The sequence below is a fragment of the Gossypium raimondii genome, chromosome 5 (assembly GCF_025698545.1).
Source record: "Gossypium raimondii isolate GPD5lz chromosome 5, ASM2569854v1, whole genome shotgun sequence".
Classification (NCBI taxonomy): Eukaryota; Viridiplantae; Streptophyta; class Magnoliopsida; order Malvales; family Malvaceae; genus Gossypium; species Gossypium raimondii.
Genome location: NC_068569.1, coordinates 15,651,933 through 15,679,554, shown reverse-complemented (window position 1 = coordinate 15,679,554; position 27,622 = coordinate 15,651,933). Strand labels below are relative to the sequence as shown.

At 35.1% G+C, this 27,622-nt stretch overlaps 4 protein-coding genes and 1 long non-coding RNA gene across 6 annotated transcripts; 3 read left to right on the top strand and 2 right to left on the bottom strand.

The window, feature by feature from the left end:
• Positions 1 to 1,800: 1,800 nt before the first annotated feature.
• Positions 1,801 to 4,089, bottom strand: LOC105771218 (tubby-like F-box protein 5). The gene is made up of 5 exons (XM_012592630.2): positions 3,869 to 4,089; positions 3,232 to 3,729; positions 3,063 to 3,150; positions 2,846 to 2,978; positions 1,801 to 2,768 (listed from the first exon to the last, which is right to left on the bottom strand). The coding sequence occupies exons 2-5, from the start codon at positions 3,631 to 3,633 to the stop codon at positions 2,162 to 2,164; spliced, it is 1,230 nt and encodes a 409-aa protein (XP_012448084.1). The 5' UTR covers positions 3,634 to 3,729; positions 3,869 to 4,089; the 3' UTR covers positions 1,801 to 2,161.
• A 3,312-nt stretch (positions 4,090 to 7,401) lies between these two features.
• Positions 7,402 to 8,982, top strand: LOC105767574 (putative pectinesterase 11). Its single transcript, XM_012587141.2, has 4 exons — positions 7,402 to 7,826; positions 7,950 to 8,138; positions 8,261 to 8,496; positions 8,605 to 8,982. The coding sequence occupies exons 1-4, from the start codon at positions 7,443 to 7,445 to the stop codon at positions 8,810 to 8,812; spliced, it is 1,017 nt and encodes a 338-aa protein (XP_012442595.1). The 5' UTR covers positions 7,402 to 7,442; the 3' UTR covers positions 8,813 to 8,982.
• A 349-nt stretch (positions 8,983 to 9,331) lies between these two features.
• On the top strand, positions 9,332 to 10,474 carry LOC105767563 (uncharacterized). Of its 2 annotated transcripts, none has more exons than XM_012587131.2 (4): positions 9,332 to 9,604; positions 9,680 to 9,804; positions 9,902 to 10,017; positions 10,100 to 10,474. In XM_012587131.2, the coding sequence occupies exons 1-4, from the start codon at positions 9,553 to 9,555 to the stop codon at positions 10,233 to 10,235; spliced, it is 429 nt and encodes a 142-aa protein (XP_012442585.1). In that variant the 5' UTR covers positions 9,332 to 9,552; the 3' UTR covers positions 10,236 to 10,474. The 2 variants fall into 2 exon arrangements, with proteins under 2 accessions (XP_012442585.1, XP_012442584.1); XM_012587130.2 differs by having other exon boundaries at positions 9,349 to 9,604; positions 9,887 to 10,017.
• A 2,360-nt stretch (positions 10,475 to 12,834) lies between these two features.
• On the bottom strand, positions 12,835 to 14,431 carry LOC128041207 (uncharacterized). Its single transcript, XR_008195892.1, has 3 exons — positions 14,389 to 14,431; positions 13,838 to 13,924; positions 12,835 to 13,041 (listed from the first exon to the last, which is right to left on the bottom strand). It is a non-coding gene; the product is annotated as an uncharacterized LOC128041207 (long non-coding RNA).
• A 10,389-nt stretch (positions 14,432 to 24,820) lies between these two features.
• Positions 24,821 to 27,544, top strand: LOC105769057 (uncharacterized). The gene is made up of 8 exons (XM_012589442.2): positions 24,821 to 25,154; positions 25,427 to 25,690; positions 25,779 to 25,850; positions 25,973 to 26,011; positions 26,254 to 26,361; positions 26,576 to 26,673; positions 26,799 to 26,910; positions 27,043 to 27,544. The coding sequence occupies exons 1-8, from the start codon at positions 24,990 to 24,992 to the stop codon at positions 27,289 to 27,291; spliced, it is 1,107 nt and encodes a 368-aa protein (XP_012444896.1). The 5' UTR covers positions 24,821 to 24,989; the 3' UTR covers positions 27,292 to 27,544.
• Positions 27,545 to 27,622: the final 78 nt, after the last annotated feature.

Genomic DNA, 27,622 nt, shown 5'->3' with positions numbered 1-27,622 from the left:
CAGAGACCCTGCGATCAAATGTGACCTGATACCACCTCAGGATGCTATTAGATGGAAGGGGCTGTGGTTCAGTTTTACTGCCTAATATATGGTGACTAACTTGTGAGGTCCTGGAACGGTTAAGAAAAGCTGTATCAAACTTGAGGAACATTTATCCATCTTTTTATACTTAACTACCGGCTAGTTACGTGTTCTAAAGCCGGCGGGAAATTTAGATTTATGGACTTTCTCGACTGTGCGGTCATCATCGGGAATATTTTTCCCTTTTTTTGGGGTTAAACTTTGAGCATAGAATTTAGTACGTCATAGATGCGGGAACTTGGAAATTGGAGATTTGGCTTCTGAACAACATTCCAAGCCCCCCTTCTTTTTCCTGCCAGGCAGAACTGTTTGGTGAGACGTGCGGTGATACTCTTTATCTTTGGGTTGCTAAATGTCAACATATGTAGCTCTATCACAGGATCCTGTGTCAGTTTTTGAGGAGTGGCACTTTACTTCATCCACTGTTATGTCTCTAAAATTTGGATCTTAGAACATAGTTCAAGAATATGGTTTACTAGCACGTCTCCAACTCTTTCCAAGAAATTCGTTCATAGCTGTGGCGGCGGTCATGGCCATACATGAATGGTAAGACCTGATTTCCCCCCACAGTCATTATTTCTTCTTGTTTCTTTTTAATGCAAAACAACATTTTCTTTAATGTCAAATTCAAACATGTAATTATAGTGTGAGAAGATAAATCCTGCTACTACGAAACTGCAAACAAAGCTAATGCACAAGATGTAGCAGCAGTCATATTTCTTCCTAATGCTGTCATTAATAGAATAATTATGATGGCGCTTTTCTCACATATTTAATATTTTGTTAAGAGTACATGATATGAACAAAATGGATGCGCAGGGAATCCACAGTAAAGTACTCTTTAGGTCTTTCTATATTTAGAATCCTCATCATCCAATTCCAGGTTCCCTTATGTCAGTGGGTTCCTTATTCCATTTTCCTGGTGGAGACCGTTGCTCCGTAGTCCCTTCATATGATTGGAACTGTTAAATTGCGCGGTATCGTATGATTAATCATGTATATTGCCAAAGCCTATTCCAAAATTTTGGAAGATATAAAAGTTTGGACTTTTTGGCTTTTCTATTTTGAAATTTTGTGCACCTGTTGGAGGAGTCTACGATGTCTACTTCACTGATGGTAGCTTAGGGTAAAGGCATGAGGACCACTCATCCAGGGAGGCAAAAACGTGAGTTTCTTATGTTAAACCTAGTAGACAACTTGATAAATTAAAGCTCATTTCGATTCATCTTATTTTCAATGGGATCAAATATATTGACCCTCTCCTATCTTTAATCGGAAGGGCTTCGGTTGAGAGGAAATTTGAATTTCGGAGAACATTTCCATTTATCTTCCATTCAATAACTTTTATTTTGACTGACATAATAATTAATTCTATAATTATTATTTATTGGTTTCATCTGCATAAAAATATTTTACATGTATTAAATAAAGAATGAAGTTTCCACCAAGTGTTTTGGATGTCTGTGGGAGAAATTATCACTTTTCTTCAACTTTTGCTATTTCAATTGCATTTTCATTGAGAGCCCAAATGTTGTATATATTATTTAAAGAAAGGCTTATAAGTCCAAAACTTCTCTACAAAAGAAAAAAAATCTATTTAATTCGCAGTCAATTCAACTCTTCTTATAAATCCAAAAGAATAATTAAACCCATTTTATTAGAAAATATCAGGTTAACTGTTGGTGTGATTAACAAAACTCCTGAATGAAATTGATACTAGTAGAACATATTGCTACATCAGCAAATTCTTTAAAAAATTATTAAAGGTTCTACAAATTTTGAAAAAGTATAAATATATATATATATATAATATTGCTTCTCTTAAACAAAATGTACAAGCGAGTCTATTACAAAATATACTACTGACCATGCTCTTCATTTCCTTTTGTATTTCCATGTTATATTACTATGGTAAAACAAAAGCAGTTTTGGTGCGATTTTATACGAAGCATGCAGGGTGCGAATGCTGCTGCCGACGAAAATGGCAAAGCGTAAAGTGCTTCCAAACAAAATATTTACAACCAGACTGTAGTGAATGAACACTACCATGATTATGCCAACAGAGGGAACACGAGAATTGCTATTCACAAACAGGTTTTGTGTCAAAGCTGCTTAAGCTGATTGCAAATGCTTGTAAAGCTGAGAGTGGGTAACGATAATCCATGGTGAAAATGTCCTTACCGATCTTGCCGAATTGCAGAATCACTTTCTCTTGTTCCGGTACTGCAACATTTTGGCTTGGCTCTGCTGCGGCCACCAGCTGGAAATTCTTTACGGAAGCTACTGTAACTCGTCCTTTAAAATTTAGGCACCAACACTGCAACTGTTCATGCCATCTAGGAGCTTTATTTCTCAATACTAGGGGTACATTTTGTGCCGATTTCAGAGTTTTGAACCCAAGTTGTGCCTCATCATTGCAATTTGTGAACGCCGTTGGAGTAGGAGCGGTCCCTCCTTGTCCGATTGCAGAGGCAGGGATCGAGTACATATCACACTTCATTCTCCTCGGACCTCTGGTCCGAAGAACATTGAGCTCATAAGAGATTTTGGCTGTGATAAACATAGGTTTCCTTGGAGACACCTGTCTCGAATGAGTTTTCTGAAGGGATCGATTAGTGGATTGGACCAGAGAGTCTTTCGGAGGTTGACTGTCAAAAATGTTGAACTTGGTTCCCATGAAATTAGATCTGTTGATTTAACTTTTCATTCTTAAACTGCACGACAACCAATCCTTAAAGCAAAAATAACACATTTAAAATCTTACTTGAGTTTTCCAACATAGTTGTTGCTTGATCTAGAGAAATCATTGCCAACTAATGATATCACAAAATCAGTACAGGTAGCCCTTCTAACTTTTTTAGCAACCAGTAACAGCTTATTCAAATTACCCGAGAGAGCTGTAAAATTCGTAAATACACTAATAAATATCAGTTAGATCGACATATCACTAAGTTGAAACACCATAAGAAGAAAAAAATTACCAGGACTGAGACCCATATATAATCGATATGTTGAAGTTGCCTTTTCCCTCTGAATAAAGCATTCAATCGGAGTATCCCTTGATCCAGGCTATACCCAGAAAAATAACCTATTTATTTTTACCCTTTTTTCTACAACAAGGGGAAATTAATAGTAATAAATGAAGTTTACCTGCTTTAAAGAGATGGGGAAAGTTAAGAAGCCACATTGTTCAGGGGTTTTAACAACCTCTTTAGTGATTTGTCTCCAGGATCTGCAAACAGAAGCACAAGCAACCACATCTCCCCTTCCAGGCCAACATGTTTCCCTTGCTTCCACTCTTTGAATTATATCTAAAAGTAATTCAGGAGGTAAATTAGCCCATCGTCCGTGTTCCGTTAATGCAGTTGAAGAACCAGCTGTTGATGATAATGGTGAAGAATCGGGAGCAATATAGGCTCCTCCCCTCCTACATTCATGTTTTTCCTTCTTGGTAAATTTCTTTGACATATTTCCTATCTCCCGAACAAAGCTTTTCAACGGCATTTCTCTTGACTTTTGCCTAAATACAGCTAAAGAAAGAGGATAAAGCATAATGATAAATTAATAATCACTAAAAATGCTAGAAAATATATATGAAATCTTAAAGGGCTTGTTTTTGTTTTTCCCTTTTTGGTTTTTGATATTTACCTGAAACAAACAAACAAACAAAAAAAGAAAAGCCTTCAAAATTTAAAACTTTTAGGGGAGGACATAGAAAAATGTAAGAATTTTCAGAAGGGAGAGACAAATTCATTGGAAAACAGGAAACGGAAAGCAGAGAACTTACACAATCTCCAATCAAACCTTGAAATTTGTAACCTTTATTTTGTTTATAAAACATAAACACAGGCTGTTTGATTGTTTTCTTTATTTTCTTTTTCTCTTTCTCTGTCCACCTATCTCCGTCGCTGCCACCGCCTCAGACTTCTCTGCGTTAGCGAGTACCGCACCGGCTTTCTCTCTGATTCTAATTTGAAAGACTGGTGATTTTCTAAAAAACCGTTTTCCTTTTTCTTTTTAAATATTTTTCAATTGTCCGTTAATTTTAATTGGCGGGTTTTTGTGTTGTGAGGTGGAAACTGCATTGGGGACGCGTGGCAGACAAACAAAGAATAAAGTGAATAATAAAACCAAATTAATTACAGGATTTTCATACTTCATCGTAAAATAAAAATGGAGGTTTTCCTATAGCTATTGTTAATTACGTTTGATGAAGCCTTTGCCTCAGGAATGTAATTAATTTAAATATATTATATGAAATGTGGACTCCCTTTTCTTTTTCTTTATTTCCTTTCATGCATCCATTCATTTTTATGGCAACTTGCAATTTCGATTTGGGAATGGAAGGATATGGCCATATTGGATATGTATAATTTTTTTTTTTTTGTCATGGATCGAGTCATGAAAGTTTGTCTGAAAAGTAGAAGAATCCGGATAAAAATTTATAGGTTCAAAAAATAGGATTGATTATTTCCTAAACGGGTCAAGTTTTAGGGTTTAGGGTTTTTTAACTTGAGCTCGGCCTGGCTTGGCTCGAATTTGCCTAAATTTTTTTGTTGTTATTTGTTGTTGTTTGCTGTTATTTTGATATTATATTGCTACTATTCTAGAGACATTTGCTTACTAAATTGCAACTATCTTAGTTTTATTTAAATATAAAGACTTTTTTTAAATTATTTTCAAATTATTGAGAAATATTTATTTTATTATTTTTAGTGTATTTGATGTATTATATTTTTAAAATTTATTTTTATATAAAAAAATTTAATATGGACAGACCAAATCGGGCTCGAATTTAATATTCTTTTTACTTAAGCCAGGCTTGGACAAAAATTTAGGAACTTAAAAAATGGGGCTAAATTTTTATATTGACCCGATACAAGATTAGTTTTAGTTCTAATGGGAGAAGTTGAAGGGTTGCTCCACCAAAAGAGGAGAACAATGTAAGCACGTCATCAAGCCTGACCTTGGGGTTGTCTGGAGGTGCGGCCGCCTAGTGCCCAAGGTTGAAAGAGGTCAAAAATATTATTTTTTTAATTTTTAAGAGGCCCAAAAAATTTAACTTTTAAAAGTTAAAAAAAAAAACAGATACCAACTTTTAAGGGGTAAAAAAAATAGCTTTTAAGGGTCCAAGATTTTTTTTTACCAACTTTTAAGGAACCAAGAACTCTATTTTATTGTTTTGCCTAATGCCCAAAATGTCAAGAACGGGTTTACACGTCATAACCTTATAAGGAATTGTTATTATCCACCAGGAAGTAAAAATAATAAGATCAAAGTCTCAAAACATCAAAGAAAAGTTAAGAACGAGAGAGGTCAAATTACTAAGTGTAATCAATTTTCTCTCTTTAAAAGGAATGTTGAAAGCAAGAACTCGTAAAATTTTCTATCGAAACAATAAGAGAGATCAAACTAGTACCAAAAAAACATAACTCCAATGATCAAATGCAAAGCAACATAAATGTATAATAAAAACGGCTCCAAAGACTGGAAAAAACCCATGAGTAAGTCGACTAAGTTGCATGGACAACAATAGAAGTGATCTAGATGTCTTCAATTAGAAAAGGAACCGCCAGGCTCCATGAAGCAACAAAAGCCCAAATTTTTCTCTCTCAACATCAATCTTAAGATGACCAGAATCATGGTTATTAGAATCGAACCGAATTGATTGATTGAATCAATTAAATCGAAAATTTATTAATATATTGGTTCAGATAAAAAAACTGAACCAACTCTAAATTAACTTTTGAGTGAACTAAGTTAAAAAATGTAGAGTCTGTGTTTGAATTTACTGGTTCAATTGCATTTCTTTATTCTTTAATAATTCTAATTTTTATGAAAATTTTAATAACTTATTTAGCTAAATTCTAATCCAATAATTGTATCTATCAAATCTAAAATTAATAGTCTGATTGGTTAAACTAATTGTCTAGTTTTAAAAGTTTTGGCAAAAATCCAACCTGGGAAAGAATTGGTAAAAAGAGAAGCAACCGAATGGCTAGACCTGAACATGGATTGGGTCGGCTTGGCTTGGTGCAAAATTTTAGGTCTGCTTTCTATGCTCGAACCCGACCCAAAAAATGAGTCTAAAATATTACCCAAGCTCTGCCCATTTTTAAAATGCTAAACTCGAGCTCGACCCGGCCTGACCATAATAAATTTTTTTATATAAAAATAAATTTTAAAAATATAATACAATAAATATATTACAAATATTAAAATAAATATTTTTCAACAAATTAAAAATACAAAAAAAGATATAGAGATGTAATTTAGGCCGGGCCCAAGCCATAAATTCTGCCGATGCTTGACCCGTTTAGAAAATAAGTATAATTTTTTATTGAAAGCCTTCCACTTTTTGGTCTAACGTTGGAACAGAAAAGAAAAGAGAAGCCGTGGAGGATAAAAGAGAGGAGCGGAGGAACAAGCAGGCGACTGGGATAAGATTTGGAGTTCAGAAAACTGTAGGCTCCAATAGAAAAAAAAAGAAAGTCGACAAGTTGTGTTATTTGATATCGTGATGACTTATTTTTTCCTAACCATCTTATCATATCACTCTTTTACATTCCTTTTTTAGATTCTGATTAATGGTTAATTTTTTGTTGTTTCCAAGTCATCCACTGAGGCATGTGTTTGAGATTGGGCTTGAGCAAATTCTTCTTTTGACTGTGGGTGGACTCTCTTGCAGCCCGTTTCTCACATTTGTAACCAGAATTAATCCCTTAACAACTGACCTGACCAACTTAAACCTTAGCCCATTCCTGTAAAAAGGACAGTGGAGACAATTAGACAGCCACCAACTTAGAGGTAAAGGAACCGGCGAAGCCATGGTCAACTCACCCATTCAAACAAAGATTACATTACATATCCGCCATTATATCTTAAACTGAAAGTAACAAAGAATTTGAACCAGAAAGTTGCATTCTTTGTGTAGGTTTCAAGCTATACCCAAGACTTGCGCAACATGAAATTAATAATATTCCCAAATTGTTAGAACACTGGATTTATAACATTATCCAAAGCAGCTGGAGCTCAAATAAAAAATAAATAAATTGATGGTTGAAGTTCTCAAGTACAAGCCTAGCTAGCTAGAGGAAAAATCAAATGGCGGCCATGGTCTGTCCAGTTCCTCCAAAAATTTGTACTCGCCGGCTACTTCTGTTAGGGGCTACCGTTGGCATTTTTTAATATTAATGCATACACGGTTGCTTGAAATTCGTTGTATACGTCACACTTTCATGGCAAGAAAATGACCCCTGATATGTATATAAAACACCACATCCACCATACTCTATGCATAAACCAGAGATCATAGTATACTTCATTTCTTCATTTACTGCAACACCTTGATCATATCAACAATGGCTCCAGCATATTCTAGCTACCTTTGCATGTTTGTAATGGCTTTATTCATGTTCGTGTTGGCAAGTTCTCGTGTAGATGCTTTGGTAACTTCTACCGCCATACTTGTAAGAGTCGACCAATCGGGAAAAGGAGACTACAAGAAGATACAAGACGCCATTGATGCAGTGCCATCCGATAACAAAGAGCCTGTTTTCATATTAGTTAAGCCTGGCATCTATCAAGAAAAGATTGTTGTCCCTGCTGACAAGCCCTTCATTACCATAAGTGGCTTAAAAGCAAATGGCACGATAATAACTTGGAATGATGGTGGGGAGATATTTGAATCTCCTACCTTCACTGTGTTGGCTTCAGATTTTGTTGCCCGATATCTTACTATTCAGGTATATATAACAATAAATGATATGATGCTTAATAGAATAAACTAAAATTTTCAATAATTCAAGAAACAGTCTAACTTGAAATATTTATATTTAATCTTTTTGAATTTGTTTTTTGATAAATAGAATACATTCGGGGCCAGAACTAAAGCAGTTGCTTTAAGGGTATCAGGAGATAGAGCAGCTTTCTTTGGATGTAAAATTTTAGCTTATCAAGATACTTTGCTAGATGACAATGGAAGACATTATTACAAAAATTGTTACATTGAAGGAGCAGTTGACTTCATTTGTGGGAATGCCGCTTCCCTTTTTGAGGTAATAAAACTCAGGAATATAAGTAATATATAATGATTTTGCCACTTGTCAATATTCCTATACATATTGTTCGCTTGTCTAGTAGGCTAAACCATTGACATACATATGCATTTTTTTTTCAGAAGTGCCATTTACATTCACTCTCAGAAGGAGATGCATCTATAACAGCCCAACGGAGGGAGTCTCCTTCAGAGGATACAGGCTTCACTTTCTTGGGTTGCAAGATAACTGGCGTAAGGAGTGCTCTACTAGGAAGGCCATGGGGTGCATATTCCAGGGTGGTTTTTGCCCTATCTTATATGTCTGGTGCGATACTGCCCCAAGGGTGGGATGACTGGGGTGACACATCCAAGCAAAGGTACAAGCAAAAACCAGACAAAGATCAACCTGTTCTTTTCTTTTCTTACATGATTACCGAAAGGTTTTGAAACTGAACTAATGGTGTTCTGGTTTCTTGATTCTACAGCACGACGTTCTATAGAGAATATAAATGTTATGGACCTGGAGCTAATGCAAGGAAAAGGGTTGAATGGTCGGGAAAACTAACGACAGAAGAGGCAGAAGTTTTCATGACAAAAAATATGATTGGTGGCAGGAGTTGGATCAGGTCTACACCTACCCATTTCAAGAAAGCTTCCACTGCCATTTCTAACAACCCAGCTACACATGCTTGATCATAAAAAAACATCAATTTTAAATGTTAGCTGATATGGTAATGTGGATGACCAATGTTGTTACGCATATGCTTTTCTACCTTATTATTTGGTTTTTATTACTATACTGTATTTATTCGATTATTTATTTGTAATTATTTCAAAATAATAATAATAAGTGAATTTCCTCATGTGTGAGCATGATAAACATTAATAAAGCAGTGCAAGATATTTTGAAACATATGCATTATGTCTTATCAGTTAAGGTTTTGAGGTTAATTTGAAGGCTTTAGAAATTAATTAATTTATCGTAAAAACCTGAGATGCTAATTAAATTCATTTGTGGCAGGCCAATGACTAAAAAAGAAAAGGAAAAAAATACACGTGTATCAATAGACTTTTTCCTACGACTCCATGGATTTCTGCTTAGAAACTGGTATGTTAATGGATGTTGAATGTCAAGTTTGGAGTAGTGGAATTAGGAGATAAGACCAAAACGCGTGCCCTCTGGGAGACTATACAAATCAAAGTAATTAATCTTATTTATCAGTACCTTAATAAATAGCCCTTCTGTATTCATTTTCTTGTGAAAAGAAACATGGTTTTGAGGGTAAGAACGAGTCAAAAGGTTAACTTCCCGACAGAAAATAAAGGAAAAGTTAAGATCCCACTCACCTATATCAAACACTTTTTCTCAAGATATTGGCTACGAGACAGTACCTAGTTTTGGTCCAAGCAATTGAAACATCATCATCAGTGAAATGGGTTCTCTAATGGCAGGATGGGATTCTCCTGTATCGGCTTCTAAATCAGGTTGTCAGCTTAATGTTTTCCGTGGTGTTTTTATTTATGCTTAGTCTAATTTCTGGCTATTTGAAATTCTTCCAGCAACAATCCAAAGGAATCGATCACTTACCAAGGAAGAGATTGAAGCTTACTGGAAATCAAAGAAGAAAACTGAGGAAGATCATCTTAAGGCTATTTATAGTCCATCAGATAGCTCCAACCAGCTGGTGCCAATTTCTTTTTTTTTTTTTTAATTAAAGATTTAGACATGAATAAAGTTTTTAATCAAGTAGTTCACATTTAAAACAGGAAATTCCATCTCAGGGCTATGGAAGGAGCATTATGAGATCAAGCTCCATGCCTTCACCTCATACAGAACAGGGTTTCCTTCACATGGACGCCGAAACAAGCCTGGAGGATATCGTAAAGAAAAATGGGTGGTAAGTAGCTATAAATCTTAGTCGACTCATCAAGACAAAAAAATGGTGACAATTTTTTGTTAACGTGGGTGACTGTATGTAGGTGGACACGAAGCAATTGGGCATTCTTGAATGAACCTTCCGTTCTTGATGGCCCTACTAATAGTTACACATCGCAGTTCCACATTGCCAACCTTGCTGCTTCCAAGCTTAACAAAGATAGAGGAATCAGTGCTTAATCTTTACCTCCTAAACCTATATTTTTTTCAGCGTATTTGTCTACCTAATCCGCATGTAGTTATGTTCTACAAAGTTGTAAGAACATTTATGTGTTGGGTGTGTCACCTGGTCAGGAGTCATATGTGATCCAGGCTTTCAATTCTTTAATGTATGTATACATCCCACACATATTCAGGCATATGTATGAAAATAAAATCTTTCAAAAAAAATAAAAATAATAGAACATAACTATTCCATACATTATAGATTTTCATATTTGACGCTCAACTTTGATAAGATAATTGTACTCTTTGGCTCCAATTCCATTTCTTGTGTAATCAACCGGCAGAATTGTAAGTTAATCTTCCCTCCCCTCGGCTCTATGCAAAGTCCAGCTTAAGGGCTTAGCTTTCTGTAAAGAATTTGCGTAGCTAATACTTGCTGAATTGGTGTTGAAAAATCCATCCATAAGCTTCCCTTTAATAAACACTAGGTTGAGGTGAAAAAATTGTGTAACCAATATATTTATTAAAAAATTAATTGATATACATTGGTTACAATTGCAAAGTGAATTATTTTTTTATTCATGGTGTTACAAGTTCAAATCTTAATATTATCAAATTTTATTGATCTATTATATACAAAAGAAAAAATACTCATAAAATATAACTTAATTTAATATGCAAGGGTAATTTAGTAATTTTATAACGAGTTGATGACCGGTTGACTGTGACATCAAACTCAATATAAGTATAAATATTGATATCTTATTCTGACAAAATGAACTTTGTTGTATGGCTTCTAAAATTATTTGATAGATTTTTACAAGTAAAAAGATAATTAATTAATAATTCTTGTAAAATATTTTTGAAAGTTATATATTTTTACATCATAAGAAATATAAATTCAATAAAAATATAATTTGATTAGGTTCGACTAGTTGCAAATTTTAAGTTAGTATCATAAAACCATTCAAATATTACGGTTTAAATTGATTTTTCAAAAAATTAATTAAGTCTTTACGAAAAATTTACACCCAATCAATGAAGCCTTCATCTAACTGGCATGCCACGCTAACAAAACTAAGTGGATTGAATTAACTAAAAATAATTTGAAAATAGTTCAGTGGCTAAATATAGGTGTTAGTAGTTAAGTAACTAGAACCTTATTAATCTAATAAACTATAATAGCGAATTTACTTTCTTTTGAATTTTTTCAATAAGAGTTTCTCTTTATTTGTTCTCACCTTCTCCACAACTACATAAATGGCAATACAATGCGATAGTCTCTGGGCCACATCTATCCTAACAATCAAGTTGTAAAATAATAATCCATGAGACAAGATTTATAAGTACAACTTTCAAACTTAATCCGAGATTAGCTCTCAATTACTAACAAGATCGTCCATCGTTAAACATCGAAAAGGTGTTATCCATTAGTTGAAACAAAATCGTCATAATACACGAATTATACACACTTCGTGTTAAGTAACTTATGATTAGCATTAAACATACTAAATTGAGAACTTAAAGTGCGAATGGAGACATTTGTTCTTCCAACTCTAAGAGTGGCAATGACAAAGAAGAGACAGCTTAAAAGGTTATTTTCATTAGTTTTGTGCATTCAACTTCTTGAGATTCCTGTCTGTTAGTTATTTGCTTAAGGAACGTTAGTTTGATTTCTTGTTTATTTGAAATTCAATAAATTTGTTTCACAGTTAGCATATCCCTATTTTGAAGGGAATTGTTAGTATTCTGATTCTCAGAATTGATATTTTTGGAAACAACCTACGTTGTAACTCAGCTATTTAAAGGGCTGAATACTGAATAACTTAAATACATATATACAAATAAAAACTATTCTCTGCAGTTTCTTGTAACACCCCTTACCCGAGACCGTTGCCGGAGTCGAGCACGAGGCATTACTTAACTTATCTTACTAATTCGGAGCATAAAAATTTACTTTTGCAAATTATTTTCACTATTTACAGCAAAGCTGTCCAATTGCGCAACAGTCACTAAATTAATTATAACTTGAGCTACGGAACTCAAAATTTAACTCCGTAAAATTTCCTTGAAACTAGACTCATATATCTTCCTACCATAAAATTTTTAGAATTTTTGGTTCAGCCAATTAGTACAGTTTATTAGTTAAAGTCTCCCCTGTTTCACCATTCGACTATTCTGACCTCTTGTTACTAAAAATAACTTTTCTCATTATAGGATTTTCATATGCTATTCCCACTTGTTCCTAAAGAAAATAGACTCATTAAGGAATCTAAGAATGTAAATTTCAACTCATAACCATTTTTGTACAATTTTTAATTATTTTCTAAACTCAGAACAGGGGACTCCAAAAACAGTTCTGACCCTATCTTACTGAAATTCACATATCTTAAAATATAAATTTCTTTTTTCTACACTGTTATTTTTACATGAAAATAGACTCAACAAGCTTTAATTCCATATATCATTCATCCTCTAATTCATTTTATACCATCCTAGGTGATTTTTCAAAGTCACGTCACAGTGCTGTCTGAATTCTGTTTCTTTGCAGAATTTTACCCTTTTATGATTTCTATGCATAGTTTATCACCTAAACTTTTATAACAACAAACACTTCCATACTTAACCATTTTAGCAACCATGCATCATCAAATACTTACACATCATTCTTTAGCAAGATCATAAATACAAACATTTAGAATAACTAAATCCCTATACATGCCATACTCAACATGGTTCAACATAAAAATACCGAGTTGCTGTGGTTGATAGTGTGGACGATCTCCGACTTCTTTAGGATCCTTGAAGTAGCCTTGTAATACTATAAGAGAAAGAGAAATAAAAGATGTAAGCATAAAGCTTAGTAAGTTTACTAGCAAATAAATAACAATATTTAACTCAAATAGTTAAACTCAAATGTCTATATCTCTAGTTTATTCTTTAGTTAATCTCATACTAGTTCTCTTGCTTGTTTACTTAATATACTTGTATGCATAACTTACTCTTCTCTTGTTGCATCGTTGAATATCAATTGTTAATATAATAAATTTTTTAACTCTTATAACTCACCTGAGCTTGCCATTTCTTATCTTTAACTGAACTTTCATGTACCTGATTCGTTTACTAGCCCGTTGAACCACATTGGAATAATAAGGATACTCGGGTCTCTTCTGATAATAACATGCCAAAGCCATGTCCCAGACATGGTCTTACATGGGATGTTCTCATGTTAGTGCCCATGCCATGTCCTGACATGGTCTTATAGGGACCTCTCATCTCGGTATAACGCCATGTCCTGACATGGTCTTACATGGGACCTCTCATCTCGGTGCCCATGCCATGTCCCGCACATGGTCTTCTGAGGACCTCTCATGATCTTAAGGATGCCAATGCCATGTCCCGACATGGTCTTACATGGGATCTCTTTACCCAAATGTCATGACATTCGTATCCAATTACCATTCTTATGTATCAATCGGGCTTTTTAATTTTAATTCTCTATCATTTCATGCTTGGATCATCATCAAATAAATTCATAAAATAAATTCATAATTGCTGGAAAATAACAGCATTAATAATAAATATTGAAATATTGCATTTATTTACCGTAAACTTACCTCGGTATCAAATATAGTCCAATTCAACAACTTAGTCTTCAACTTTATTCTTCCCTTTGTCTAACCTCGAGTTTCGTTCTTCTTGATCTAAAATAGCAAATTTAACTTATTTAATACTCACATTCATCAAAACAGCCCTCGACTCTAACTTTTTCAAAATTACAATTTTACCCCTAAACTTTTGCATAATTACATTTTTGCCCCAAGGCTCGGAAATTAAACTTCACCTCTTATTCTTATGTTTTATAACATTCTGAACATTTTTCCCTTCTATGGAAACATCAAATTCCCACTCAAACATGTACTTATGAACATTAGGTATTTTTACCGATTATGTCGTTTTACTCGTTTTCACTTAAAATCGCTTAGCAAAAGTTATTTAACATAATTTCTAGCTTCATATTCTATCATAAAACATCAAAATAAACACTTCTCACCTATGGGTATTTTTCCAAATATAAACCCTAGGTTAAATTATTGCTAGAATAAGCTAAATTAAGCTAGGGACTCCAAAACGTAAAAACATTAAAACGGGACTTGGGATCACTTACTATGGAGCTTGGAAGCTTGAAAACCCTAACTATGGCTTCCCCTTGCTGATTTCGTCCTAATGAAGAAGATGATGATTTTTGCCATCTTTTTCCTTTTAATTCATTTTAATTACTAGATTACCAAATTGCCCCTAACTTAAAAATTTTCTATTTCACTTATCTCATGTCCGTTTTTGTCTACCAAGTTACCAATGGTATAATTACCATATAAGGACCTCCAATTTAAAGTTTCATAACAATTGGACACCTCTAACATGTAGAACTCAACTTTTGCACTTTTTACAATTTAGTCCTTTTGACTAAATTGAGTTCCCAAACGTCGAAATTTTCGAACGAAATTTTCACAAAATCATTCCGTGAAATCATAGACCATAAAAATATAAGAAAAATAAATTTTTCCTCATCGGATTTGTGGTCCCGAAACCACTGTTCCGATAACCTTGAATTTAGGCTATTACATTTCTTCTCTGTTAAAGCTTTAAACTCTTTCTTGTATTGCTGCAACTGCATTTTTATTATTTTTTATTCCATTTTCTTCATTTGAATCTTACAATTGGTATCCGAGCTATTTTCTTAAGGGATCTGTGTGTGAAATGGAGACCGAAACCAGCTTTTCTCAAATTGCTCCTCCTGTTTTTGATGGTCAGAATTATCATCTGTGGGCAGTAAAGATGGAGACTTACCTTGAGGCTTTGGATCTTTGGGAGGCCGTGGAAGAGGATTACGAAATACCTCCGCTGCCGAACAATCCTACCATGGTCCAAATCAAAACTCACAAGGAAAAGAAGACCCGAAAAGCTAAGGCAAAATCAACTCTGTTTGCTGCTATTTCAACAAACGTTTTCACAAAAGTTCTCACTCTCCGATCAGCAAAAGAAGTGTGGGACTATCTCAAAGAAGAATATGAAGGAAATGACCGGATACGAGGAATGCAGGTGCTAAATTTAATACGGGAGTTTGAATTGCAAAGGATGAAAGAGTCAGAAACAATCAAAGAGTACCAAGACAGATTGTATGAAATTGCCAACAAGGTAAGGTTACTTGGCACTAAATTTCCAGATTCTAGAATTGTTGAAAAAATTATTGTAACAGTGCCTGAAAGATATGAAGCTTCAATAACCACCTTGGAAAATACAAAAGATATGTCTAAACTCAGTTTGGCAGAATTGATGAATTCTTTGCAAGCTCAAGAACAGCGAAGACTCATGAGGCAAGAACAAATAGTAGAAGGAGCTTTGCTAGCTAGGCACCAGGAAGGAGGAAAGCATAAGAAGAATACTGAGAGAAAAACACAAGTAACATCTGCAGCAAATTCTTCGAACACTCACACTCGAGGTAAGGGTAGAAAATCAAAGAAAGGCTATCCGCCTTGTTAGCACTGCGAAAAGAAAGGCCATCCACCGTTCAGATGTTGGTGGAGACCAGATGCTAAATGTACCAAATGCAATCAACTTGGACATGAAGCCGTGGTTTGCAGAAGCAATAAGTTGAAGCTTGAAGAAGTCCATGTGGCTGATCAAGACGAGGAAGATCAGATATTTGTCGCAGCATGTTTTTCAACTAAAAGTTCTTCAGAAAGCTGGTTGATTGACAGTGGTTGTACAAACCATATGACTCCGGACAAAACTCTCTTCAAGGATTTGAAGCCGAGAGTCATGAAGGTCAGAATTGGAAATGGTGGCTATATTTTCGCAAAAGGGTCGGGAACCGTGGCATTTACAACAAGTTCAGGTACAAAAATAATCTCAGATGTACTTTATGTTCCTGAAATTGATAAAAATTTGTTGAGTGTTGGCCAGCTTATAGAAAAAGGATTTAAAGTATCCTTTGAAAATTCCTACTGCTGCATTTATGATGTTTCTGGAAAAGAGATTTTACGGGTTAAAATGAGGGGTAAAAGTTTCTCATTTGATCCAACGGAGGAGGAGCAAATAGCCTACGTCAACAAAGTTTGCACTACGGAAATTTGGCACAAAAGGCTTGGTCACTGTCATCTTCAAAGAATGCTGAAAATAAAGAAGAAAGACATGATAAAAGGAATGCCAGAACTTGATGATCATCTTCCAAATTGTGCCGCCTGTCAATTCGGTAAACAAAATAGGCTGCCGTTTCCGAAATCAACTTGGAGAGGTTCTCAAAAGTTGCAACTAATTCATACTGATGTTGCCAGACCACAAAGAAGACCATCTTTACAAGGTAGCATTTATTGTATTATTTTCATTGATGATTTTACAAGAATGTGCTGGATTTTTTTCTTGAAATTCAAATCAGAAGTGGCTAGTGTGTTTTGGAAGTTCAAGAAAATGGTAGAAAATCAAAGTGGCTGCAAAATTCAGGTGTTGAGATCCGATAACGGGAAGGAGTATACTTCGGCAGAATTCAATTTATTTTGCGAAGAAGCTGGCATTAAACATCAGCTTACTGCTTCATACACTCCGGAACAAAATGGGGTCAGCGAGAGAAGGAACAGGTCCGTAATGGAGATGGCTAGATGTATGTTGCATGAAAAGGAGTTGCCAAAGACATTTTGGGCAGAGGCAGCCAACACGGTAGTTTTTTTACAGAACCGACTTCCAACCAAAGCTTTGGAAGACAAGACTCCATTCGAAGCTTGGTACGGTTATAAACCTTCACTTAGCTTTCTTAAAGTATTTGGCTGCATATGTTTTGTTCATGTTCCAAAGGTTAAACGTGACAAACTTGATAAGAAGACAATTCCTGGCATCTTCGTGGGATATAGTTCAGTTTCAAAAGCCTACAAGGTTTATCATCCTCAAACCGGAAAATTGACAATTAGCCGAGATGTACATTTCAACGAGGACGAGCTGATGGATTGGATGATTTCACAGAAAAAAGAGATGTCTCAAGAACCGAAATGTGCTTTCGAAACAACCGACGAATGGATGAATGAGTTAGAAGATGATCCTCCAGTTAGAGGTAAAAGGCTACTTTCAGATATCTATCAAAGATGCAATGTGGCAGTTTGCGAACCAGCCAGCCATGATAATGCATTAAAAGATCCAAAATGGAGGAAAGCAATGGAGGAAGAGATGACAATGATTAACAAAAATGAGACATGGGAGCTGGTAGAAAAGCCTGAAGGGAGAAAAGTTATTGGAGTCAAATGGGTGTTCCGAACAAAGCTTAATGCCGACAGCTCCGTCAACAAATACAAAGCAAGGCTCGCCGTTAAAGGGTATGCTCAAATTTATGGTGTTGATTATTCTGATACGTTTGCTCCTGTTGCAAGATTAGATACGATCAAATTGTTGCTTGCAATATCGGCACAAAAAGGCTGGAAAATGTTCCAATTAGATGTCAAATCAGCGTTTTTGAATGACGAATTACAAGAAGAAATATACGTGGAGCAACCTGAGGGATTTGTGAAGCAAGGCGAAGAAGAAAAAGTTTACCTGCTCAAAAAGGCTCTCTATGGCCTAAAACAAGCTCCAAGAGTTTGGTACAGCAAGATCGATGCTCATTTGTTAAGTCTTGGCTTTGTTAAAAGCTTCTCAGAATCCACTCTTTATGTGAAACATAAAGAAGTAGATACTCTCATTGTGTCACTATATGTTGATGATCTTTTGGTGACAGGAAATAATACAAGGCTGGTTGAGAAATTTAAACAAGAAATGATGCAAGTGTTTGAAATGACAGATCTTGGTCTTATGACTTTTTTCCTTGGAATGGAGATCAAGCAATGTAAGAACAAGGTGCTGATATGTCAGGAAAAATATGCAAAAGAAATTTTGAAGAAATTTCAGATGGATGAATGTAAAGCCATGAGCACACCAATGAATCAAAAGGAGAAGCTGATGAAAGAAGATGGAGCGATAAAGTTGATGAAGGATACTATAGAAGCTTGATTGGATGTCTAATGTATCTCACTGCAACAAGGCCTGACATCATGTTTGCTGTAAGTATTTTATCTCGTTTTATGCATTGTGCTAGTGAAATGCATTTGAGAGCAGCAAAAAGAATATTGAGGTATATCAAAGGTACTGTTGATTACGGTGTCAAGTTTGAGATGTGCCAAAACTTCAAGTTGTATGGGTTCTCGGATAGTGACTGGGCTGGATCTTTTGATGATATGAAAAGTACGTCAGGATATTGTTTCAGCCTAGGTTCTGGAATTTTCTCATGGTCTTCAAAAAAACAAGAGATTGTTGTGATAGCCCGAAATAGGGCCTAATCGGAATAGTAGTTTCGTAACCACAAATCCGAAGTGAAATAGTTTAATTTTATAAATTTTTATTAGTTACTGATTGATTGAAATATTGTGTGAAAATATGGATAGAAAATTTTAATGCTTTAGTGCTTAATTGAATTTTTAGGACTAAATTGAGAAAATGCAAAGTGTGTCTAATTAGTGATTAAATGACTTAATTGAATTATTGCATGAAATTGGAAGTGTTTATGTGGCAATTAGACCATGAATTAGTGTTATGGACACAAAAGGGTATTTCTAGAAAAATATCTAAGTAATGGGTCAAGGGCATTTTGTCCAAATTGAATAAAGACAAAATAAAGATGAAAACAAGTGTTCATCTTCTTAAAATCAGACGTTTGCTGCCAAAAAATTCATGTCACCATAGCTAGGGTTCTTGAACTTCCTAAGCTCAATTGTAAGTGATTTCTTGCCCGCTTTTGATTATTTTCGTATTTTTATGCTTATTGAAGCTTGAATTTCATGTTTCTACCATTTAATTTAAATGAAATTAAAGTTTAAAATTGACCCATTCATGATATAATTGTAAATTGATTAGTGATGTTAGATAATGAATGTTTGAAGTGTTAATTACAAGTTTTACTAGATGAATTTTGATGAAAATGTTGAAAAACGGCTAAATTGTGAAAGATGGTAAAGTGTGCATAAAGTTGTGATTTTGTGAAATTGAGGGCTGTTATGAGCATGAAATATGATTTAGTGAAGTTTGAAATTTAAAAATTTAGTGAATTTTATTTTTACGAGCTTAGGGACAAAAGTGGAATTTTGAAAAGTTTGGGAAAAATGTAAATTTGCCAAAATGTTGTGTATGAATTGTATTTGAATGAAATGTTGATAAAATGTATTAAATTGTGTTAATATAGATCAAGAAAGAAGAAATAGTGGAAGTGATCGGGAAAAGAGAAAGTTATCGACTAAATTACAAAAATAGTCGTTTTGCATCCGAGGTAAGTTATATGTAAATAATAGTTATATTTGTATAAATTGTGAATTATATTTGATATTTGAATTAATATTGAATGTGGAAGGAAAATTGTTCATGAATTATTCAAGTAATAAAGTGTTAAGTGTAAATTCGGTTGAACTTATGAATAGAATTGGATACAAGTGACATGTCACTAGAGACCGATGTTACTGATGTTACATGTTGTTACTGATGAGTCCCGGTCTTGGGTGATCTAGCATGTGTTGCAGACACTGACGGCTTGTGTGAGCAGCCCGTGGACATTCCAGTGTTATTGATCGATGGTAGCCGGCTACATTTCGGTAGTAACCGGCTACATATCGATGGTAGCCGGCTACATATCGATGTGGCACTTATGTGCTAAATCTCTACGTATCCGTGTATATTCCAACTGCTCAACGGGATTAATAATGAATTAAAGTGAATATGAAATGTTAAGTGTGAAAATGTATATGCAAGTGAATTGGTAAGATTGTGCATGTGTAAGTGATTGAAATTGCTAAGAAATGTTTTGATTAGTTATATGTTAAAAGTGTTAATTATTAAATGAGTAATTATTGTTTACATGTAACTTACTAAGCTATTTATAGCTTACACATCTCTTTCTTTCCTTTGTTTTATAGTGATTTGAACTTGATCGAATAGTGGACCGTCGGAGCTCAGTATCACACTATCATAGCCATCTCGGTATTATGTGCTTTTCAAAATGTTTGAACTATGGCATGTATAGAGTCTTAATCATTTTGAGCATGTTCAAATGATATGGCTAAGATTAGCTATTGAAATGGTTAGTAAAGATTATGTTTTGGTATTATGTATGTGTAAATGGTAACTAATTCAAAGAAGCAGTTTCTTTGACAGCAGCAGTGACGTGAATGTAAAATTCACCATAAATAGTAGAAATGGAATTAGAGAGTGAATTATATATGGAATTAAAGCTTATCAAGTCTATTTTTATATGAAAGAAACGATGTAGGAAAAGGAATTCTGTATTTTGAGATATTTGAATTTTAGTGAGACAGGGTCAGAATGGTTTTTGAAGTCCCCTGTTCTGACTTTAGAAAATCATTATAAATTGTACAGAAAGAATTATGGGTCATAATTTATATGTGTAGATTTCTTAGTGAGTCTATTTTCAAAAGAAACAAACGATAACCTTATATGTATTCTGTACAAAGAGATAATTGATTTTTAGTGCTGAGAGGTCAGATCTGTCGAGCTGTGAAACAGGGGATACTTTAATGAATAAACTGTACTAATTGGCCAAGTCAAAAATTCTGAAAATTTTATGGTAAGTAGTAATATGAGTCTAGTTTCAGGGAAAATTTACGGATTTAAATTTTGAGTTCTGTAACTCGAGTTACAATTAAATTAGTGAAAGTCACGCAGGTAGACAGTTTTGTTGTGAACAGTGAATTTAATTTTAAAGGCAAATTTTTATGCTCCGAATCGGTAAGTTAAATTGGATAACATCTCGTACTCGATTCCGGCGACGGTCTCGGGTAAGGGGTGTTACAATTGTAGCTCAATCCACTGCAGAAGCAGAGTTCATTGCAGCAACTGCAGCAGCAAATCAAGTGTTATGGCTGAAAAAGATAATGTGTGACTTGCATATGGAGCAGAAAAACGATACTGAGATTTTTGTTGACAATCAAGCAGCTATTGCAATCTCAAACAATCTAGTGTTCCATGGGAAGACCAAGCATTTCAACATCAAACTTTACTTCTTGAGGGAAGTACAACAGAATGGTGAAGTTACTTTGGTTTACTGCAAGTCTGAAGAACAACTAGCAGACTTATTTACAAAGTCGCTTCCAGCCAACATGTTCGAGTATCTAAGGCAGAGAATTGGAGTTTGCAGTTCCTTAACCAAGGAGGAGTGTTAGTTATTTGCTTAAGGAACGTTAGTTTGATTTCTTGTTTATTTGAAATCCAATAAATTTGTTTCACAGTTAGAGCATATTCTGATTCTCAGAATTGATATTTTTAGAAACAACCTACATTGTAACTCAGCTATTTAAAGGGCTGAATACTGAATAACTTAAATACATATATACAAATAAAAACTATTCTCTGCAGTTTCTTCTCTGTTAAAGCTTTAAACTCTTTCTTGTATTGCTGCAACTGCATTTTTATTATTTTTTATTCCATTTTCTTCATTTGAATCTTACACTGTCGTATACACATATGCACTCTTCATTCTATAATATTTCAGAAGACTATAGTATTTCTTTTTAACCTTGTTGTTTGTTAGCAATGTCAAGCTTAAAAACGGAAACTAAGGAAGACAAAAAGAGATTGGGATGAAGATTATTGAAAATGAATTCTCGAAACCCCAATCAATTATTTTACCAGAAAGCAAATGATCTTTCCACTTTGTGTTATACTGAAATTCCTTTTATTTGCTTCTCATCTGACAGGTAACCCATTTTCATTTAGTCACCCCACTATTTATCAATTTGTTGTTGTTTGCTAGGCTCGTCATTGTTGGGAGCCCTAATGACAAACATGATCATGTTCATGTAGAGCCAACCAACTTCAAGTCTATGGTTTGTTATAGCATTGCTGAGCCTTGCCTGCTTAGGGATAGGGCTATTTTAGTTTTAGTTATTATGTACACTAGTGTCAAATTATTCAGTTTAAAAAAAATTGGTGATTAATAAAAGTACTGTTGCATCCTTTTATTGGTTCAAATATAATTTTACTTTTTTGCTAAGTAAACATTTGAGGTTAAGCTCGTTAATTTTCTTATATTAATAACTTGATCAAGTTTCATTTCATATATGAATATATTTTTACTGTCAATATACTATCAATGATAAAATTAAAATTTTTATAAGAGATGAAATTGAATTATAAAATTTTTGGAGGTGTTATTATGGATTAATTTATTTGATATGGATGTGTACAATTTAAAGTTTTCATTTGATGGTAAAATTTTTTCATTCTAACTAAAATATTTCAAGAAAGGATGGTAAGCAAAACATTTTCTATGGAGAGCTTGTCATAATGCTCTAGCAACTAAGGAAAACTTATGTTTTCTTTTTCGACATGGAAATTCATGTTGTCTAAGATGCGGAGAGGAAGTCGAGACCGTGGAACACACCTTATTCTTTTGTCCCTTTGCTCAGGCAGTGTGGGGTGCTTCCGGATTCAATTATATACAGACCAAGACGTGAAGGCTTTTCAAGCTTTGAAGATTGGTGGATAAGTATCTCCGTTTTTTTCCCTTCATTCAGATCCTTTTGTTCTAAAAGTTTGATGGCCCATCTTTGCTCATGACCATCCCCATTTTATCTTGGAAAAAGGAGATGTCAACAGCATTCATGGTGGAAAGTAGTACCAACTTTCATCGGGGACAATGTTACTGTTGGTAAGTCGAATGGCATTGACCATAAATATTATGTGAATTAAGTTGATAAAAGTTCCTGCTATTCATAGGCTATGGTTGAAACAGTGAAACGAGTAGGTCATAGTGCTGTTTTACATGGTTGTACTGGTGAGGATGAAGCACTTGTTGGTACTTTTATATATAGTATAAATGTAAAGCCCTATTCTTCGTATGGTTAGTGATTCATTTCAATTCATAACCAAAACAAAAAGAAAAGAGAGAGAGAGAGAGAGAGAGAGTAATTTGGATGGCTAATGCTCCTTGTACCTAAGATGCTTGAAATCTCGATGGTTGTGGCTTTGTAATTATTAAAGTCACTCTTGGCCTTATATGAGTATTGCAAATACCTAAATCTGTGGGCAAGTTGCATTACTGAGCAATTGGGTGCTGTAATATATTTTATGAGCAAACTCTAAGGCAACTGCACGACTATGCTTTTTTGGGCCTCATGGGCAAAATTAAAAAAAACTACTTATTTCTTTGAACCCAACCATTGTCAGTTTTAACTTTGAATATTTGGAGCAAAAACCAATCAAGCTTGTGAGCCGTAGCTCCTACAACATCTTTGTTGGAACCTAACCCATGTGCGAAATTTCTTAAGAAAATTTTAATGTATTTCTGTGTTTATTAATGCCAAAGATCCCATCTCTTTTTGCAATAATTAATGAAAAACATTGATTGATCCGAGAATCTAAATAAGCCAATGACACAACCTCCCGTCCCCGTAATTTCGGCTGGCTTCTGATTGGCCACCATTAAAGAAGGGTTGCTAATTTATTTGCACTTTGGTGCTCTTGTCATCTATTTCTCCTTTTCTAACATTTTGGTGTTAAGTGCTGTTTTCTTTCTTTATTGGGTTGTACGAATGGTTTGTAATTATGCATTAGGATGTCAGTGAAGAGGGTGAAGCTTAACCGCTGGTCAGGTAGTGGGTGTGTATTTTATATTATATTAAGTTTTTGGAAATCTACAGCACTAGGGAGATGCATAGGGAAGCCAATGATTAACCAAAGCAGCCCCCGGACGGAAATCAGACAAAACCATTCAAGCAAGCTTAACATGGTAAATAGGTCATGGCTCATTCAATATTAGAAAAAAACATTATCATTATAATTAATTAAATTTAAAAATATAAGTGGGAATATTTATATTTGAAATGGTTATTATCTTTCGGCTGGTGCTGGGGTGTGTAATTTTATTCGTTTCATGGATATCTGAAGCCTGCAATGGAAGTATACGGCCATTATTGTCTTATCTTTCAGTCTTTAGCCTCTACCTTTTGTTTCTGTCCATTGCATTTTTTCCCCTTTTTTTCTGAAATCATGATAATTAAGTATAATTTTAAGGAAGGGCAAGGGCTACGACAATGCCCCACCATCCACTAACAAATTTCAAGGCTCTCTGCACCTTTTGATCTCTTCCATTGATCCAGTCTTGGCAAATAAACAAGAACGTTTCTCTGCTAATTAAAAAGCTTGTGATGTCATTAACTAAGTCCTTGTTGTTTTAAGAAAGGGTCGGGAATATGCATGTGCATGAGTTTCTATGAAAATGCACTACCGTAATTGATGTTCCCAAAGTCATAAAGACTCCCTTTGGAACCAAAACACAAGTTATAGAATCTCACTCAAATTGGAAATTATTGGAATCGACACCTTTTTACAAGTTAGAATACAAGGTGAAGACAAGCCAGAATATCATTATTCATTAGTACTAACCGACAAACCCCAAATAAACTTAGCTGTCAGAATCATAATTCAGAATCCACACCGTTGTTGGGGCCAAAAGGCTTTCTTTTTTTTTTTTTATAAATAAATAGAAATAAAGTGGTTATTTTTTTATGGAGAGAAATGAAGGGAATTGAATAGGCCGAAAGTGGGAGCAGAAGAGTGCCATATCGTGGACCTTCAACATCTGCTTGCAGTGCGGGGTACGCATGTTCCGCCCCCTGCCTATATAATACCATATGTTCTTTGCAATTTCATAGGGAGTCTTCGAGGCAGACACTACCTAAAGTTATGGGAGCAGAAACATTGTTAAAGAATGGGGAGGCTAGGGTTCAGCTTGACCCTAAGGTTCCTCTCATACTGGGACTCCAACCAGCTGCCCTCATCGATCACGTGGCTCGTGTCGACGGGTCCTTGTTCGATCAAATTCCCGGTGAACGTGGTGGCTCTATTCCGGTATTTTCCTTTCTTTTTTTAACCCCTTTAACTATACTTTTTAATAAATCCTTAATCGTTAATTTTTTCTCAAGATTTGTTTGCTTGGAACTACTCATATTCTTCTGAACATTTCGAGTCCCAATGTGACGGGCTTTTTCTATCAATTCTTTTTTATCTTTGTTTTTCATTCCAAGTTTTTTGGATTTCTTTTTTTTTTGGTTGATATGAGAACAAATCATAGATATAGTTGGAATGAGGTTCTGTTGTTATTGAAGACTATCATTATGTAGGTGGCGATGGAGGAGCTTGAGCATATATTAAGCGAGTTGAAAAGGCACGTCCTTGCTTCAGCTGATGATTCATCTCCTATGAAAACTATGGCTGGGGGAAGTGTTGCAAATACTATTCGAGGGCTTAGCTCAGGCTTTGGGGTTAACTGTGGTATGATTGGGGCCTATGGGGATGATGAACAAGGTCAATTGTTTGCATGTAACATGAACACTAGTGGGGTTAATGTTTCAAGGTTGAGAAAGAAGAAAGGGCCTACAGCTCAGGTAACCTTCATGAATACAGTTTCTATGAAATTGAATTGTACTTTAAATGGTAAGTGCTAAAACTTTCCTGGCAACTGTCATGGTCCAGTGTGTATGCCTAGTTGATGCATTTGGCAATCGTACAATGCGACCTTGCCTAGCAACCGCTGTAAAAGTTCAGGTGAACGTCACGGTCCCCCTTTTTTTCATAATTAGTTTTCTTTCTTGATTTTAAGGATTTTTGTGTGCAGCTTACTGAATGCAAATTTACAATCAATTTTTCTTTTCCACTTTTCTTTTCAGGGGGATGAACTGACCAAAGGGGATTTTAGTGGTTCCAAGGTGAGTCCTATTTTATAGAATTGAAACAACAAATCTGCATTAGATGTTTGTGGATTCCCCCCCCCCCCATTATTTATAACAGAGGAGCCCTGATTATCATACTCTTTTGATCATGGTTTGCCAATGGCATAAGAATGTAGATGGGTAGAATTGGTACTTTTGAACAGATTATATATCATTCAGCTCTTTGGAGCTGTTTTGATTGAGGAGCATTCAGCTTAATGATGTATCTATCGTTGCAGTGGCTGGTGATGAGATTTGGGGCATTCAATTTGGAAGTTATTCAAGCAGCTATAAGAATTGCCAAACAACAGGGTGTCTCTGTTTCGTTGGATTTGGCAAGTTTTGAGGTAATTGTTACGGGTTCATGTTTTGCTGAAGGTTGAATCTAATGTTTAACATGTAAGACAAGTGGTTTACTTGCATATTTTGAAAGTGACAATAAATTATTTAGATTTACGGTTGCTATTCTACTTAATGGAGTGCTGGTATTTCATCTCTGAATGGCATCTAACTGTTCTTCAATTCACAATTCTCCATTATAAAGTGTGTGACTTTCGTCAGATGGTGCGGAATTTTAGAGTACCTCTTCAACAGTTACTGGAGTCAGGGGATATTGATCTCTGCTTTGCCAATGAGGATGAGGCAACAGAATTGCTAAGGTGGCTGTCAATTGTTTTTCTAATAATGAAAGGAGTCCTTTAATGTTCATTCAGAATTTCGGAAATTGCTGCAGTAACTACATGTGTTAGCTGCTGATACTAAGTTCTCTGTTTTACTTCTTTAGGGGTGAAGGGAATGCACATCCCGAAGCTGCAGTTGAATATCTGTCCAAATATTGCAGGTGGGCTGTGGTTACATTAGGGTCCAATGGATGCATTGCGAAACTTGGGAAAGAGGTTGGTCAATTTCAACTTAGCAATTCCTCCATTTAGGGATATGCCTTTTGACCTAGTTACCATTCTGAACTTGGATATGGCCAAATTGTGCCCATTTTCATGGAAGCCTTGGTTGATTTCGTTGTATGACAGATTGTCCAAGTTCCGGCAATAGGGGAGGCAAAAGCAGTTGATGCCACAGGAGCTGGAGACCTATTCGCTAGTGGTTTCTTATATGGATTGGTGAAGGGATTATCTCTTGAGGAATGTTGCAAAGTGGGGTCATGTAGTGGTGGATCAGTTATTCGTTCACTTGGGGGTGAGGTAACCCCTGAGAATTGGCAATGGATGTACAAGCAGATGCAGAGGAAGGGCCTCTCACTTCCTGATATTCGGAACTGAATGTCTCCATAACAAAATAACTATTCATTTTCACAGACATCACCGTGGCTTTTGTTTTTCCGAACGAAAAGGGCAGCCTTAGTTGCATTTTGGGGCTCAATTGATTTGATCACACGACTCCTTATCCGCAGAAGCATCAACATATATGCAATGTTGAGTCATCATCGGGTAATTTCTGTAGAAAACTTATTTGCAAGGACCTCAAATCCTTATTCCGAGTATTATCAAGAGGCAAAAGCCTTATGTTACCTTATTCCTTGCTTCGAAATTGTCATTTCGCGCAAAAATCATCTACCAAACTAGAGCTGAAATCTCTTAAAACGTGCAATTC